This window comes from Sphaeramia orbicularis, chromosome 15 (genome assembly GCF_902148855.1).
Source record: "Sphaeramia orbicularis chromosome 15, fSphaOr1.1, whole genome shotgun sequence".
NCBI lineage: Eukaryota > Metazoa > Chordata > Actinopteri > Kurtiformes > Apogonidae > Sphaeramia > Sphaeramia orbicularis.
Window position 1 is genome coordinate 24,359,881 of NC_043971.1, and position 18,352 is coordinate 24,378,232.

Here is an 18,352-nt window from a genome sequence, read left to right on the forward strand (position 1 = left end):
GCGAGAGGGACTGTGGACGCCTGCTCACAGCTCCCGGCTCCCATCATACAAACACACACTGATATACACTCAGATCTCTCACAGCTCAGCATGCTGCCAGATGCCTTGAGTCATGCCACTGTACGTACAGTATGAGTGCTTGGCTTTTATGCCATACAGATTGTCTGCTGGCACACATATGACTGCAGTGTACAGCTAGTGTGTGTCTGGCTGAGCCGGTGCAATGATTGCATGGTGGTTAGCAAGCAAAAGCAAGCGTTAGCGTTGATGAAAGGCTGTTGTCATCTGTTCTGTAGAAGTGTAACCATCATAGCTCCCTGTGGATCCAGCGACAGGCTTTTCTTTTGTATTACACTGAATGAAAGGGTATGGTGCATTAATCTAACCCTGCTTGAGGAAACAAAGGATACAGTATAACAATAGTGCAGGAATGGAAACATGAGGTGTCTCAGCTACTGCCACATGTTCTAACATTATTACCACTGCTCAACACAGGTGTCATCACAGACATTTAAAATAATGTAGTTTAGAATAACTGTATAAAACACCTTCTCTGTTCCTCTGAATAAAGACTACACAATACTGCAATGTGCTTACAGATAAATCTGTGTTTATATGTGATAAATGCATATCCAAACACAACATAATAAAAGACTGTCTGTGTCTGTTTTTGGAATAATTACACTGATAATTAAATAATTTACATATGCCATACTTTCACACTCACACATACAATCATGTGACCAATCATATCAGCTCTTGAATACATGAGCCATGCATGTATTCACACCACTTGTGTAATCAGATGAAGTCTGGGCCAACCATCAGCCACCCTCACATTAATTGGTGTCAATTTGGTGACAACTGCGAGCTTAGCTAAGATAAGGACTGAGGAAGGAGAGAGCTGTGAGAAAGACCTTATGGTGTAAAAGAACAGCTATTATTTTGGTTCAGGAGAGACAACGTGTTACAACACAGGTATGAGCATCTGACACATGCTCAGCTGTTGTATGTGTACATATTAAAGCTGTAAAAATGGGACCTGCATGCTTAAATATATGTGTATTTACTGCAAGTCATACAATCATTGCAGTATTGTGTGAGGGATAAAGCAAAGCAAAATGATCATTATTGTGAAATAAACCCAAACAAGGCTTGAATTACCCTGTTGGGGTTTATATGACTGGTTTGCTGTATGTTATTCCACTTACTATACCACAAATTAATTAAAAAAAGTCAATAATTTGACAACAAATCTGTATTGAAAAATGATCTCCCAAGTCTAAGGTACTTAGCCTAGCTTTGCTATACAGAAATACCAGACAGGAAGATTCCTTCAGTGGACAATCGTAAGAGTTCAGTAAACCCATGTAATAATCATTGCCATTATATCTATAAAGATCAGCCAATCATCAGTACATTTTCATTACATTTTAAAGCTAAGATTTAAAAAATAAATAAATTCTGTGCACATCCCGTACATGTCAAACCAAGTGGTCAGTCATAGCAGGAGTTTTTTTTTCTTTTTTACTCTCTACTTATCAGCAATTTATGCACAACATGCAAACATTTTCACATATGATGAGCTAAAAATGAATCCTTGTATCATCCCTTGGCTGACAGAGACTCTGAACCAATGTGCCAGTTTTGGCAATCACATCACTAACACACCGTGGTCTCCTCATTTCCCTGCCCCGAAGGATTGCCTCATGCAACCGAAACAGACTTCATTTTCACCCCTCACAGGGTTCCTGTAGCCCTTCATATCCTCTGTCAACAAATTACATGTGTGTGATATGAGTGTGTGCATATCACAGCTTTACTTCTTCAAAAGCAACAGGGGAGCTGGGGTGAGGTGGGGGTTCTGTTATGGACATCGGGGGTCCCTGTGTAGCTTGTGAGGTTGTGAATATGCACTATATTAAAAGCCATGTAAATAAATGTCAATTGGAAAGTCAGTGAAACAGTTGGAGAGTGTGCAGCAGCCCCTGCAGATCTGTGGGCTGTGTTAATATTGTCAGCACTGTGGCTGATTGAGGAGAAGAAGAGATGGAGCCCAGCTTGTGGGCAGCCACCCGGATCATATTAGTTGAGGAGTGTACCCAGAATCAATTCCAACATGCTTTTACTCTCTGCAACCACAGCTGCCTGACTGCTCCCATGCTTGAAAATAATACGTGCCAAGGCAAGCATGTGGTCAATCATGATCTATGAACTAATCTGAATACCTAATGGAATCATGTCATATGATTAATTGCATTGATTAAGCCGTGTATATATTAATGGTTTTACTTAGAGATTCAATTTTCTAAAAACCCAACGACAGAAATCCTCTGTTTTCTGTTTGTGAGGTGAATGTTCTTTGAAATGTTGCAGCACTACTTGCCATCTTGGCTGAAATCTGGGACTGTCACAGCACCTTTGAGATGTGTAGAGTTTACAGCTTTTGCTCATAATGAATAGTTCATTATATTACTGCTTATGAGCACAGTTGGTCTGGTGGTTAATGGAATAGCAAATGGTACCAGAGAGATAAAGCTTTATGTGTAGTTTCTGTGTTTCTGCTTATTAGTCTGTTCGCATACTCTGGTATTTGTGTTTTCAAGAGGCTTCTATTACAAAATGTCTGACTCTAAAGGGCTGAAGTGCTGCATGAGCTTTAAGGCCTTTGTCTGTGAGAACTCCATCATTACTCATCAAACAGCTGCTCCTCTATTTAGCCTGTTTGAACACTGGGCACATATTGCATCTACCTCCTGTTTTACGTGTGTGTGTGCTTGTATGTAGGTGTGTACGACTTCTGTTTTTGGTGCAGGCTATTTTTCAGTTCCCTCCTTCTGCAGAGATGTAACCATATTTCGGCTCTCTCGTAGTGACAGCTTGTGAGAATGCACATTGTAATAAAGCAATTTCCTGTATGCAAATGTCCTGTTTACACGTTCCTGCTCCAGTCATTGTCACTTGACAGATTGCTTGAATATGAGGAAAGCAGCTATACAATGAAAAATGAGAATAGTAAGACTTCAATAAAAAAAAATCTATTGTGCCTGCTCTCAGCTCGAGACATGCTTGAAACTGATGTCACAGTGAAGATCCCGAGTTTTACTTACACACAACCACACACACAAATACAAATTACAGAAAGATCAAGGCCACTATTCTCAACAGCTCCATAACAGCTTGCTGATAGAGGAGGCAGTGGAGAAGCTCCTCCTTGATATAATGAGGAAGAATGATAGAAGGTGCAAGGATGAGATACTGGGCAAGTGGCATGGAGACGAGGAGTTGTAAGTGAGAAGGAGCAAGAGGGAGACGGAGAGAGCATTGAAGGGGTCGATGTGAAATCGAAAGCGACCAAGGATGCTGCAGGATACAGAGAGGTGAATGTTCTCAGGCCGCTGTGTGATGCTTTCAGTGTTGCTGCAAGATCTAGGTGACTGTCTGACTCTAGCCGTGAGGATGATGAGATGTTCTGAAAGCGCTCAAGCACACCTGCAGTGCTAATTCACAGCCTTGGATACACTACTGCCATTCTGCACAGACTAAATGCACGTCTTTTCACGCTATGGGGTTATGTATTCCCTACATGGTGCAATCACACCAATCAGCATTTTTTTTCCTGTTAAATCACTGTCTCGGTGCAGCCTATAGTCTGTAATTACATCATCTATGAAATCCTTCTTTTCAAACATCTTTTAAGAGCTGTTACATACAATATGAAGTGTGGTGAAAACTCTGAACATGTATTAGATCTATGAGGTTTTAAACAAGTGAAATTTAGGACTTTTGAGTCTATTACGAATGCAATTTAAGACCCGTTTCACATCCTCACTTCCAAAAAAGTACACGTGAGTGTTTTTTGCAGCAGCTTTCAAATAACTACAGGATTCAACTCAGCACTAAATGCGCTGTTCTCTAGCCAGATCTCATTGAACCTGCAGCTACGACGGGGTGTAATGATACACAAAATCCATGGCTCTGTTTGGTACATGGTTTTGGAGTCATGGCTCAGTACATTTTCAGTCACTTAGAGATGTTTTTATACCAAAAAAAACCACTGAGAAAATATTCATAAGTATATTATATAAGTATGTGAGTATAATATAATAGTCTAAATTTTTAAATTGAATAAAAAATGTTCAAGGACACCAGAACATACTTCAGCAGTTCCAAATTAAGGTTTATAGATCACACAGAATTGTACAACTAAATGGGACATTGAAAAGGTTAGTAGGGCATCAACCGCCGTCTGAAATGTGTGGAAATTGTAATTTCTTCCACATATATTTGAGAAAAGTAAACAGTTTTTTTGAACTGCAAGACATTTAGTAGAACCTAAAATGACTAGGACTGTTTGTAGCTTCCAGACTTACTTATCATGACTTGTGAGATCAAAGCTTTATATTTAATGTTGGTACAGGAGAGCTTTGTAAATGTTAATGACATTGAGATGATAATTACTACATTCACTATTACAGACAGAGTTTGCAAAACACTGAATTCAGTTACATATCTGCAGGTAAAGTCATGAAAGAAATTGTCACTATCCTCAGTTAGTCATCGTCAGGTTCATATCTTAGGTGAGGTTTATAGTGATTTCAAATATAGATATATCTCCCTCATGGAAGTTTGTGCAGATTTAATTAGAATATTTGTTCCCTCTTTCATTTCAGACCAATAAATGGATAATGCTACGGATAATCAGAGTTAAAGAAGTGATATTTTGCTTTTTTAAATGGAATTATGCCTTTTGAAACATTTCCATGTGGTTTACATCAACTGTAAATGCTATGCTTGGGTCTGAATTCTTCATTGATTAAACTCCACAAGTCCATCTTCAACCCTATTTCTGAGTAATGACACGCTGAGCGCTGGCCCTTTATATCCAAATGAGCCACTTCACACCCCACCCCTCCTGGTTGGTGACCGTGCTGCTCTGTCCTGTTCAGCCCCTTTTGGTCGTTAATACAACCAACAACTGAACATTTTAGGTAATTGGCTTGAAGTTTGGACATATTTTCAGTTTTTACTGCAACTACTGCTGCTGACAAACAATTATGGTGTACTTGTGCAAATATGTGCAAATGTCTTGACGTAACTACACTGAACAAAAATATAAATGCACGACTTTTGTTTTTGCTCCCATTTTTCATGAGCTGAACTGAAAGATCTAAAACTTTTTCTATGTACACAAAAGGCCTATTTCTCTCAAATGTTGTTCATAAATTTGTCTAAATCTGTGTTAGTGAGCACTTCTCCTTTGTCCTTTGCTGAGATAATCCATCCACTTCACAAGTGTGGCATATCAAGATGCTGATTAGACAGCAGGATTATTGCACAGGTGTGACTTAGGCTGGCCACAATAAAAGGCCACTCTAAAATGTGCACTTTTACTGTATTGGGTGGTCCAGGGGGGTCAGAAAACCAGTCAGTATTTGGTGTGACCACCATTTTCCTCGCACAGTCTTCTTCATGAATTCTCTGAAACACCTTTGGAGATGGCTTATGGCAGAGAAATGAACATTCGATTCACAGGCAAAAGCTCTGGTGAGGATTCCTGAAGTCAGCATGCCAATTGCATATTCCCTCAAAACTTGTGACATCTGTGGTATTGTGCTGTGTGATAAAACTGCACATTTTAGAGTGGCTTTTTATTGTGGCCAGCCTAAGGCATACCTGTGCAAAAATCATGCTGTCTAATCAGCATCTTGATATGCCACACCTGTGAGGTGGATGGATTATCTCAGCAAAGAAGAAGTGTTCACTAACACAAATTTAGACACATTTGTGAGCAATATTTGAGAGAAATAAACCTTGTGTGTACACAGAAAAAGTTTTAGATCTTTGAGTTCAGCTCATGACAAATGGGAGCAAAAACAAAAGTCGTGCATTTATATTTTTGTTCAGTATAGTTATAAAACGTAACAAATGAAGCAGGAATTAAAATGGGTTGTACGTAGAAATCCATTCGATTTTTGCTGGAATGAATATAAAGATAGCTTTGCAGCACCTGGAGGTTTGAAATTCAAACTTTTTGAACTAGGGTCCAAATACACAAATAAATGTACCAAAGACTAACAAAAGTGGGTTGAGCAAAATATGACCCCTTTAAAGGACCTCTTTTTGAAGCAGGTAAGGTACAGTCACACTGTAGGTAATAATAATCTCAGTGATAACAATATCAGTAATAATCCTACTAATAATGCACGCTCTGTGTCTGTCCGATCGATGTTGCAGCACACAAGGTGTTTGTATGGATTTTCCTCAGCGTTTCACAGGCCCGATCGCTGCCAAACTCGCCAAAATGAATATAAAACATTACCTAACTATCTACTAGCACAATTTTATGTCCGTATTCAAATGTTGTGAGGTATGCTGGGCGATTTTAGCCTCTCGTGCTATCGTACAATGGCGCCATGGGTACAATGCCACTAGTAACAGTAATGTACATTTATAGCCTTTGTTATCTTTTTAAAGACAAGTGGCAGCAGTTTGGAAGCTTGTGTAATGAATGAAAGAGTTTCATTTTCAATCACAATAAAAAACATACATTTACATGAAAATCTTTAATCCTGATGATATACTGTATTTACCTTGAAATGAAATGGGAGGTTTTTGAGCCACAAAAGCTGATTATGTGAAATAATCCTCCAAAGTCTATGCATTTAGATATATATATAACAGTGTAAGTGTCACCACATGTCTTTTGCTGTGTTTGTACCAATCCTCCTAGAATTCTGTTCTTGCATGATGACAGTGATGACAAAACATTCAGGGTGGGGCTGTGCTCTACAATTTTGTCCTCAAAGCCTGTGTATGTAAATAAATTGACTTCTCGTGGTAAATGTTTGATCATGGGGCACACTGACCACCAATTACATACCAAGGCAAATGCTACCGATATTTCACAATCCAAATAACTTGTTGGCCATTGAAAATAGTCTTTAAGACATATTAGGGCTTAAAATACAGATTATTTTCTTTCAGATTCTAATATTTTTTTTTTTAAATCCCACAGGAAACGTGAGGAGAAGGAATAGTGCAGGTGTACGCCAACAGGATATAAAAAGTAATCTGCGTCAGTTTAAGCACCGACCCTGAGTGGGACTGTTACACTGACTTAGCAGCTTGGCTTATAATGGAGTTAATATCTTCCCCCACCCACATGTGAAAGCAGTGATAACGGTGGCCCAGACCCCGCAGGTCAAAAGGCAGACGACAGCATGACACGGTGATGCAGAAAAGTACTGGTGCCGGCATCACAATATGTGCTTTAATAACCTTCTGGAACAACCCCGTATTTAATCAGATTGACCTCTGACATCCTCATTAACAACTCAATGCATGTTGGTCAACACAAATTTTTATGGTAATTGTTTCATAATGCAGCTCTTCGAACTTTTCCGAGTCGGCTTTATGACATGCACAGAGTCTGTTGTTTTGTTTCCTCCCTTTTCCCTGTCATGGAGAGATATAGGGCATTTATCCACTGACAGCACTTGTAAATGGCGAGAGTGATAACTGGAGAACAACAGCTCCAGATTCTCATCTCAGAGCACTAATATGATGAGACGGGTGCTGGGTGCATGGGGGCAGGCAATATAATTATGGTCTCTCCCCAGAATGTAATCTTTCAGGGAAGAGCCTGGGCGGGGAGCAGGACAGATGACGGGAGCGCAGGGGGAACAAAACACTCTCCATCTGGGAGCAGCAAGATGAAGGCCTGAGAGCCGGTATTCCGTTGGGGAGGTGGGGATGGAAAAGTGAGGTAAATGGGAGGTAATGCAATGCTGGTGAAGCCAGCCAGCCTCTTTCAGCTCCCCAGCTATTCAACGCAATCCTCCGTGGAGCCCCCATCAGAGCTGGTGACTGCTCCCGGCCTCCGAAAAAAAGATGATGGTGTGAAAGAGGGGAGGGAATTGAGGGAGAGAGAGAGGGAGAGAAGAGAGTGGGAGTATGGAAGATAATGGATGTTTGTTTATTGCACATACCAGAATTGAAGCATGGTAACCAAGGATGATGAGCAGTTGCTATGCATCCCTGAATTTTTACTTTTTGCAAACACATTCATTGCTGAGGACTATTATTACAGTCAATCAAATCTAACATTAAAGTCTCATCAGAATATCAACAGTTATGTAAAATATCAGCTTTCTGTTTCACTGACAAGCAGTCTAACGATTCTAATCCTATTAAAGTAATCCATAGAGAACCTGACACTTGTGTTACCAATTGTCTGCATAAATTCTCACATCAATCTCCCAAACGGCCATCAGCAAAGTCTGACAGGTTCTCGTTCTCCTGCTTCAATGGCAATGTATCTCCTATTGCAAATGTTACACAATGAAATAAAGCTGTATAGACCAACTCAGATGGTCACATAAGTAGGCAACATGCTACAAATACAACTTTTTGGATTGCATAGGATGTTAATCAGTCAACAGTTCATTGGGTTTCAATTTTTGACAACTACAGCTGACAAAGGAAATGTAACCATATGATATTAATGATATGCAGCTGAGTGAACTGGAAGAAAAACACACATACCTTGAAAATGACAGACATTTTCTTTTTGTAGATGGCAAAATCTGTCTCAAGGAAGACGCAGAATATGACCGTGTGATCTGCACAGGAAGAGAGAGAGATGAAAACACTATTAGTGTATATCCTGTTTCTGAGAGGTCTCTTTGGTGAATAACACAAGAGAAAAAAAGAAAAGAAAAAAACAGGACAAATAAACATCTGATGACAGCAGTGTACATCAGCAGGAAATAATCAAAGTCATTGAGAAATCTAATTAGTCACCCTAACAATAAGGACCACCACCAACCTCTTTGCTTTTAGCGTATTACTCAACATTACATCAGAATAAGCATGACTGAACTGGTACAATGGCTCGAGCAGAGTACAACACCTCAGTTACTGCAAAGACAGGGATGAAACGATGAAACTACAACATTATATTGTATGTACAAAATAAAAACATGCTTCTTGTGAGTGTGTTTTAAAATAACAAACAGTAAGGAAGAAAAAAATTCACCAGCAGCTCTGGAACGTAACAAGAGTTTAAAAGTTGCACATAATATACTGTAGAGTAAAACAGAACCTAAATCTATTTATCAGCATAGTTAACCATAACCATTTTCTTTTTTGTCCTGTGGGAATTAAATGCCTTTCTAATACTGCAGTGATTTTGCCTGATGCACAAGAGGATAATAATATAGTCCTCTGGATATGTGCCGAATAATTGTACAAGTAAATGATGTATTAACATTTTGTCGGTTTAAATAAGAATTAAATAAATACAGCAAATCAAAATGAAATGAATTTTTATTATTTTTGTGTTGTGATACGCTGTAAACAGAAGCACTGCATAAGAAGCCATCCACTACCTGTGATAAAGTCTCTAAAAGGAGTCACACACTAATCGGTTTACAGAGAGATTGCACAGAAAGAGGTCAGCTCCTTCACTTTCACCTTTCTCCATGAAGCGTCAGATGTGCGAGCATCAGCCACAGTCACAGAGATGCATTACTCACCACGGCAGCAGATAATCGCTTGACTGAATAATGGCAATTTTACACAACAGCCATAATGGTAGCTGTCCACCCCCCCCTCCCCATTCTCCTCCATGTAGGATAGTGATGTTATGGTCGAATAAAGGGAGCTCACTAGCTTTAGACCCATCCCTGACCCTACCCAAACCAAGGATTACCCATTCAAAGAGGCACCCTTCTGGTTTTCATACAGACATATATCTATTAATAGTTTATGATCTGCGCTTGGAGTAAATGCTAGGAGCTGAAACTAGGATGGTAACATTTTATTAGCTAGATATCTTGGGGGGGCTTTGTTCATAAAATGTAGGCTCACTCTCTCAAACCCCTCAACCCCGACAGAAAATAAAAGAAAGCTTTAAGTCTCCTTGAAGACATGGGCTCGCTGACAAACAGATTGCGTGAAAAGTGATAATAACGCCAAGATAGTGCACACCACTGTGCTCTAGAGGGCCACAGTACAGCAGCTCCCCAGGAATCTCCATTACTCTTTTATGGCTCTCCGTTCTAAAACTGACTGTCCGCTGTGAAACAGGATGAATCATAAATTATGCCCTGCATCGAACATAGAGAATGGCCAAGATACACAAATGCACAAGCACAAACACCACCGGTGTTGATTACATTTCTCATATGTTAGATGCGATAAAGGAAAGGAGACATATTACTCTGAGGGGCATGTCTACTAGAACTCAAACAAAACCAAATGGAAAATCTTAGCACTCATATTCATATGAGCTTTTCCTTGTTCTTTCTCTCTGTCAATCACTTTGTCATGTTTCTGTTAGAGCATGTTCATATTCTGCAGAGAGCTTGTGCAACTTCTTTCATTCTACAGATGAGAACACATCATATGATCTTTGACAGACATCATCCAGACCAGCATGCTGAATGAAAAAAGAAGAATCAGTGTAGAGAGCTGACATTCTGTCTGTATCCAAACAAACAATGATGGTCATAGGATAAAATAAATGAAGTACAACAGAGAAGGTGATCTGTGGCTTTTCTTTGTGAAAGTAGAATCTACTAGTGTGTACTTATAGCATCTTCTTCACTAGAGATGGCTTATCTGCTGCATACATATTGTTTGTTTACAGAAGAAAAGCACCACTTTGAACACCTGACTGATGCATATACGCTTCATACAACACTGAATGACAGGAAGACATAAGAATACTATCAATGACTTTTTGCTCTATCTACAAAAAAACCCAACACAATTTCTACTAATCTGTTCAAATAGGTAAAGAAAAACAATATTTTCCTAACATACCTGTTTATATGCAGCCATGTATATTCCTATCAATACTGCCCTCACCAGTCCCTCTGGGAAGTCAATATGTTACAGTCATAACAACTAATGTAAATTCAGCCATCTATCCATCTTCCCACCACACTATCCATTCTTCTGCTTATCCGGGTCTGGGACGTGGATAAACAAGAAAGTGTCTAATGTAGTGTTTGTCATGTCAAAATATGGAGAACTGAAGCCACTTTGTTTCTCTGTGTCAAAGTCATGGATGTATTATTAGAATGGTTTACGACACCCATTGTTTTCAGTGAGAAGTTGTTCACTGGAACATCAAAAAAGTTTTTAGCTTCTCAGTTATTTGCATTGTTATGCGGCTCACTGCTCGTGTGGACTAGTTCCACCTGCGACCCCCACCATGCAGCTTACCTACTTGAAGTAATATGTGCACAGGCTCCACACTATAGTGACAGATTTTTATTAAACAGTTTTTGGTTGGCTTTTAATATAATAGATTTCCATTTATGGCAGACTTGTTCCACCATGTAACTGTTTATTGTTTACTGGGGATCCCCATTAGCTTCCACCGTAGTGGTTGCTTGTCTTCCTGGGGTCCCAGTTAAAAGACATCAAAATTGATACATCATTCGCAATAAATGCAATGACAATGCAGTAGCAATAAATAACAGTTAACACATCCAGTAAGTAGAACTTTCACATATGGTAAACCATAGATTTTAGTGTTCTTTTAAATACATGTAAATTGAGTCCCTCAGCCTTTTTGACAAATTATTCCAGAGTTGCAACGACCTGAATAAAACAGACTTTTGCAGTGAATTAGTTCCCGGCCCATTAATGACCATATAAGCACTAATGTAATCACAGCCTCCATTCATTTCTTAAGCATTCCTTTTGAGAAATTTATATTATGATACTTTCATATGACCCAAAAACCTGATGTATGTGTTGGGGGAGAGATCTCTAACTCAGTCCTGTAACTGTTGGTTGGTTAGTTTTTGTACAACAGAGCTGAAAATGAAAAAAAGTGAGATTAAAAAAATATTTGGAATACTGTAATAATGTAACTAATATTAGAATAATATTAGTATATGTAAATGTGTTTTTAATATATTTTAGATTGCTACCTTTTGGGTAGACATGATACTAAATAGCAGTAGTAGTAATAGTAGTAGTAGTAGTAGTAGTTGTCTATAGTAGGATTTAAATGAGACTGGGAAACGTTCATTAATATTGTGTTTTGGATTTTCTATGTTGGAGAAAAAACTGTATTCTGGTCTGAGCTGTTATGCGCGTGTGTATGAGTGTGTGTGTGTGTACTGTATGTGTTGAACGTGCACCCTGTAGTCATCAAGGTTGAAAAAGTTAATGGAAGACTAATTAGAAAGCTGGGATCACTGCATGCTAGCCTGTCTAGTCATTACTCATCCCTGATTGGAGGGCCTTTGCCAAAGGGTGAGCACAATATGGTTGGGTCCCCTGGTTGCATATGGACAGGATGGTCATCGTGACAGAAACGTGTTCTGCACAGTAACATCTGAGACTTTGTAGCTGTCTGAACCTGCTGCTGTCGACGTCTGCTGAAAACCTAGACCCACTGGGGAAAAGCTGAGATTTCAACAGTGCGAAAGGCTTTTCTCGGAAAAAATTATATATGTGTGTGGTGTGTATATATATAATATATATATATATTTCTGCATCAAAAAGTACAGAATATACAGTATTATCATAAACTGTGCATTACTTTTGAATGTAATGCACAGAAAAATTAAGGCAAAGAATCCTTATCGTTAGTATTTTTTAAAATTATTTTTCATCATTACCCCTGTATGTGAAAATATGAAATCCTGAGAGAAAACTGAGGTTTTTTTGAGTTGAAAACATTGCAGTAAGAACAGAATTAAACTGCAAGTCATTAATTTATAGGTGTAGAAGGTATTTGTCAACTCTAATGTATAGTATAGCAAATATTTAATGATCCAGGTTAAAGATCTCATTCAATTATTTCATTTAAATCCTCTGCAGGGTACTGTGTTCATCTACCCTAATCAATTCAAACCAATGACTCCGTGTTAATGAATTCTGAATATTGATAGGATGAGACTAATTAAAATGAAAATGTCAAGGGTTCAACCTACGCCCTTGTAACTCATTTGCATGGCACATGAAGAAAACAAGATCTGGGTGTGTCTGGCTCAGTTTGTCTGCAGCAGGTGCATGTCCACGGTATTTATGTGCTTACCTTACTCTACAGTCTTTTTTCATGAAATCTTGTCTGTGATTTTTAATTTTGTGTGTATCCGTGGCTCATCATCCTGGTGCAGGACTCACCAGAGCACCTACTGGCTGGCTAACAGATGAGCTGTCATAGCTGGGCAGAACTCCATGCCCATAATTACATTGGGGGCACTGCCAGCAGAATCTGACGTGCAGGCATAACGCACACACTTTCGCTACTTGCATTTCCTTCTTGATTCTGTCACAAACAATAATAGGGACAGGTTGCCCTAGCATGTCTGCTCCAGCTGGAGCCCGAACCCAAGGGAGATCTGTGTCTATGTGTCTTGTGCTGCCTCGTTACTGAGGCATCGGCTGATGCAGAATCCTGAATGGTTGTATCCAGATGGACAACTGCGACAGGAGACTGATATGCAATATTAACACTGCCTGAAATAATTCGTTCATTCCCTTTATTTGCTTTTGTTCAAGGTCACAGTGAGCAGGCACCAGCATGCACTGGGTGGAGAGGAATCTGGGCAGGCCAACAATCAGTCAATGACTACACATAATGAAGTGTATATATCATACATTCAAGTACACAGTGTAACTATAAATTGTGTTATGTTTTGTTTATGGTTTATTCATCCCTGACATGACATACAGCATATATGAGTGTTGTGTGTGTGATCAAACACTGATAGTACATGTCATTGTTTGAGATAGATTGAATAATTCCAGCAAATTATTCCTGAGCCAGAAATATCTCCCCATAAAACACAGCCTTCTAGCTGCATCAAAGCCATAATCAGCAAGCATTCGTCTTCTTTGTTGTCTGCAGCATTGAATTGGATAGAGGGTTCACTTTGAGGCAGGTGGACCATATCCAGGCCTTATTACAGATGTAATTACACACACCTGCGTCCCCCTCACCACTGCTACACAGAGCCTGCACAGTGTAGAAAAGCAAGCTAAAACTGAGCTTGTGCTTGACAGGAAACTATAGCCAGAGCTGTGTCAACACTCAAATGTACATAAACATTTCTAGATCATTCATAACCCTGACAGCACAGCTCCTCAGTCCACACACTGCTGCTTAAAATGTGCTCGTCAATGTGACAACCCCTGTGTCCACTCTCTTTATCAGAGGTAGAGATTATGTTGGTGGCAGGGCTGACAGCAGCAGCCAAGCATGGGCAGCAGCTATACAGGTGAAGCTGTGAGCTGCTCTTCCATTTGACTTTGATTGACCCTGTCTGCCAAGAGGGCTGCAGCTCCACCTGCAGCAAGCTGGTGAATTATCATTTCAAAGAAGTGCCCAGAAAAGGTTATCCCTTTGAACAAAACGCCTCCATCCATACATCAAACGATAAGCCTGACACCGAGCTTTGAGAAGGCACAGTTATGACTAAACCTGAAAGAAAGTGCTGAGCTGAAATCTTACATCCAAAGACAGTCAACATTAGATACCCACTATATCATGATAAGGGCAATAGGACAGTCGATGGAGTCTGCATAATATTGCTAAACACACTATAGACTTTGATAAATGCTTATGTACACAATTATGCATGAGTGCTCAGCACAGTGTGACTAAATAGTAATGATAATAACTGCTTAGTTATTTCATCTGTTTAAAATATCATCATATTGCTTCCAAGGCCATAAGCAGTGTGAGTATTTAACATTTCAACAGGAAAATGCTGTCTTGTTAGATTTGGAAAAAATCCATAAGATAATATATCAGCAATTTGTATGTTAATTCAACAAATAATGTGTGCCTCCACATTTTTTACACATTAAAGCTGAACAAATAGTTCCCTCTGTATTATTCTGACTTCATTGCTGCATGGCACTGTAGACAAGAATTAGAGTACAGCATGCTTGAGGCATCTAGCATTTTAGCTCATATTTTCAAAAATTGTTCTCTCAAACTGAAAGAGACAGCATTTGACTTTCACAGGCTTTGAGCAGATCCTGCCAGCTCCCGCTGCCAGCAGCAGATACACTTTACTATCTGATTTAAAGAAAAGACAGGCAGCAAAAATGCACAAACCATTTCTCACATTTTAGTTTCTATTATTTTCATATTTAGTTTTTCTGAAAGCAGAGGGCAGCATTTATGAATTTCAAATTCTTCTGGACACTCTGCCGGTAATAACACGAGACACAATGGCTGAAGATATTCTAATGTAGCTGTTTAACTATGATGAGGTCTGCCCCAACAGAGTGAACGAAAATGTCAATAACCACCCACAGAACAGAACAACAGAACTGACAACTTGAGTGCAACTGAATGTTAAATGGTGCATTCCTGGTGACAGTAATGAAAAGCCATTTCCACTAGCAACACCAGTTTTAAGTGTCCTGGAGACTTTATAGGACCTCATGGGAAATGTAAGGACCACCAGTGTCATCAGGGATTTCAGATTCAGAATCACGCAGCATCTTTTAGACAGGTAGCCAATGACGCAATAGACTCCTCTGACAAATTTGTCAATTAATATGGATTGTCAAATAATTATAATGATGGAATGCTTGTGCCAAGTCTATGGGGAGCAGTGTGAGTGTGAAGGAGAAGGATTGGGCCATTTTCACATCATAAAGATGAGAGGTAGTGCAGCTGTGGACCAGGTCAGAGGGGAATGATGAGAGAAGGACTAATATGAGGGCTGTATCTATGATACATGGTCGCATTAGTAATGATCTGACCTCTGGACAGTCACTGGCCTATAACAGCCTCCACTGATTAGACAGAAGAGGAGTGTGGAAGGGGCTTTCTATACATGTATAAACCCGTGTGGTCCAAATCTTTCTGTGGTGCATAAATGAAAGAATTGTAAGTCATCCATGCCATTCTTTAATCTGTGACCAGCATGAAAACATTTTAAATACTAAGCTTATTTAGCAAATCTTTTAACAGCTCTGTTAGTGACTGTAGAACAAAGTAGCAGCTCCGCTCAGAGGTTCCACACTTTCTCTAACTGTGAATTTATTCCAGTTCATGTGTTACTGATTTATAAAAAAAAAGAACTGAAACAAGGAGGGCACTCAGAGAGCGCAGACCTCTGACAATACCAGAAATCTACTCTACTTCTCATACCGCAATATTTTCAAACTACAAACATGTCACAAATTATGATTCTTCAAGACAGAAGTGATCACATAACATACTTGGCAGAAGTAATAGTACATCAGTCAGAATGAAATCACCAAGCAATTATGTGCACAATCAAGTTGAGAGATTTATTTGCCTCTCATGTAGCTCGAAATTAATAGTTAAGTGTAGGGTAAAGAGCCCTGTTGAGGGTAACGGCTGTGGTTAAATTTGAGGTCATGATCTTAAATGCCAGTTCATCTAAGAAAGTAGCTACTACAAAGGCCAACTCTTACCTCTCCATTAAGACAGAACTCATCGGTTCTTTTACTGTGGTAAGAAAAAAAAAATCTGAGAGGAATATGAACTGAAATAATTATGTCTGAGAAAAAAAGGTTGTGTCAGGAAGTACCATGTTTAGATCAGTGGTGTTGTCTATATTTATCACTGAAATAGCTCTCTTCTCTCTACTGTATCAGGTGCCATATACTCAATTACAGAGTTACTGAAGGCTCTAATTAATCACAGAAGCATGAAATCTGTCTACATCGAGAAGAAAACTCCTCAGAAACTGAATTTCTTTAAAGCTTGTTTTATTCTATATCTACAAAACAAACCAGAAGCAAAGCGAACCATTGAATTAAATGGATTTCTGCTTGCGTTGAGTTCACCCCTCCTGTTGAGCTTTGTCAGAGTCATGAGTGACCTCTGACACCTTAGCTTTACTCCCAATCCCCATATTGACCACCGATAGGTTGTATTGCATGTCAAGTTGAAGGATTGGAGTATTGTATGGATGTGTCAGGCTCTGTGTCTGCTCATCTGCTTTCCAGGATCATGCAGGGGTTACCCTGCTTGGTTGTCAAATCCGCTAACATTTTCATTTTTCCTGTTTCTATTTAGTCAATAACTGCTCAGTGACTGGGAGCAGGCCAATAACAGCTGGGCTATGTATCTATTAGAGAGGCTAGTGTGTGCAGCCAGGTATAGACATCCTCTAAGCTGAACCTGTTTTGTCCCAGCTCAGGCTGATGAAGTCATTATACAGTGTTTGTTTCTTGTCAGATAGAAACCATTTGTCATACAATAAAGGCAAACCCTTGTGGTAAACTGTAGGCAAAACATTGTTTCAGACGAATGAAATCCATTGATGTGCACTAAGAAAATAAAACAATACGAATATCTCATGTTTCTTAGATAAATCAATTTGGTTGGTTCCCTACAGTGTATGCAGGATTTAGAGTAGTCTGTGTGTCTCTGAGCTCGTTTGGCAGATTCCGCTTCTCCATTCAGCTGCATGTTTGCCCTGTCTGGACCTGACTGGTTTTGAGGGGGTTTCCTGGGAGGAAATATGTGCTGTGGTCCAGCCAGGTCCTTTCCAGTTTGAGTATTACACAAAGCTGCCAGACAAATGGGAATCCAATCAGAGCTCCTCATGGCTAAATATCCTGAACTCCACACAAATCTGGATGTGACTACAGAGCCACGGAGAGAGCACCAGTGACCTGTAAGTCTTCTGATAAATATGTCCAGGGTTTTTCAGGAATACAGACATGCTATAGCGGCCAAAAGTCAAACGTGTCTTTGTCCTGTGTGTTCTTATTAACCATGCTCTCAAGCCGTGTAACCCAGTCATTACTCGACAAAATGAGTGAGAGCGTGTGTGGGCTGCGCTGTCCCTCGCTACCAGAAAATGTTAATAACTTTGTCAGTTCTCTGAGGTTTTACCCATACATGATGTTTTTTTTCCTGTAGAGCTTAATGCCATAAGGTCAGAAGGAACACTCATTAGAAAGTACTCTGCTTCACAAACACCTTCTTCTAGCTAAAGCTATTACCCCTTTGTTACTTTTAAGAGTCTACACAAGATGCCAAGGCAATATTCAGACAAATATATTATTTAATTTTTTTCTTTTTATGCTCACCCACTGTCTGTATTAGTGCTTGAAACAAATCCTCAAAGAGAAGGTTCATTAAAGTCTGTTTTTCTTTCAAATCCAAACGGCGACACAATTAGTTATGTATTTTTCAGTATTTCAGTGCAGATTCAGAGATGGAGATTGTTCTTTCTTTCTGGCATTTGTCACCCGTATGCAGGCATATTCCCTCATTACATTAATAACCCCACTGTGTCTGACCAAAGAGTTTAAGTTTTAGGAGTGTTGTTATCATATAGAATATTTAAACACTGGGGGAAAAAAAAAGTACAACTAA

The 18,352-nt window shown here is 39.4% G+C and overlaps 1 protein-coding gene across 3 annotated transcripts in view; it reads right to left on the minus strand.

Annotated features, from left to right (window-relative positions):
• macrod2 (mono-ADP ribosylhydrolase 2) overlaps positions 1-18,352 on the minus strand; it is a 451,045-nt gene that overhangs the window by 38,874 nt on the left and 393,819 nt on the right. For all 3 annotated transcript variants that reach the window (XM_030156348.1, XM_030156347.1, XM_030156345.1), the window contains exon 9: positions 8,548-8,624. In XM_030156348.1, the coding sequence (XP_030012208.1) occupies positions 8,548-8,624 (77 nt within the window). The remainder of the gene's footprint in view (positions 1-8,547; positions 8,625-18,352) is intronic.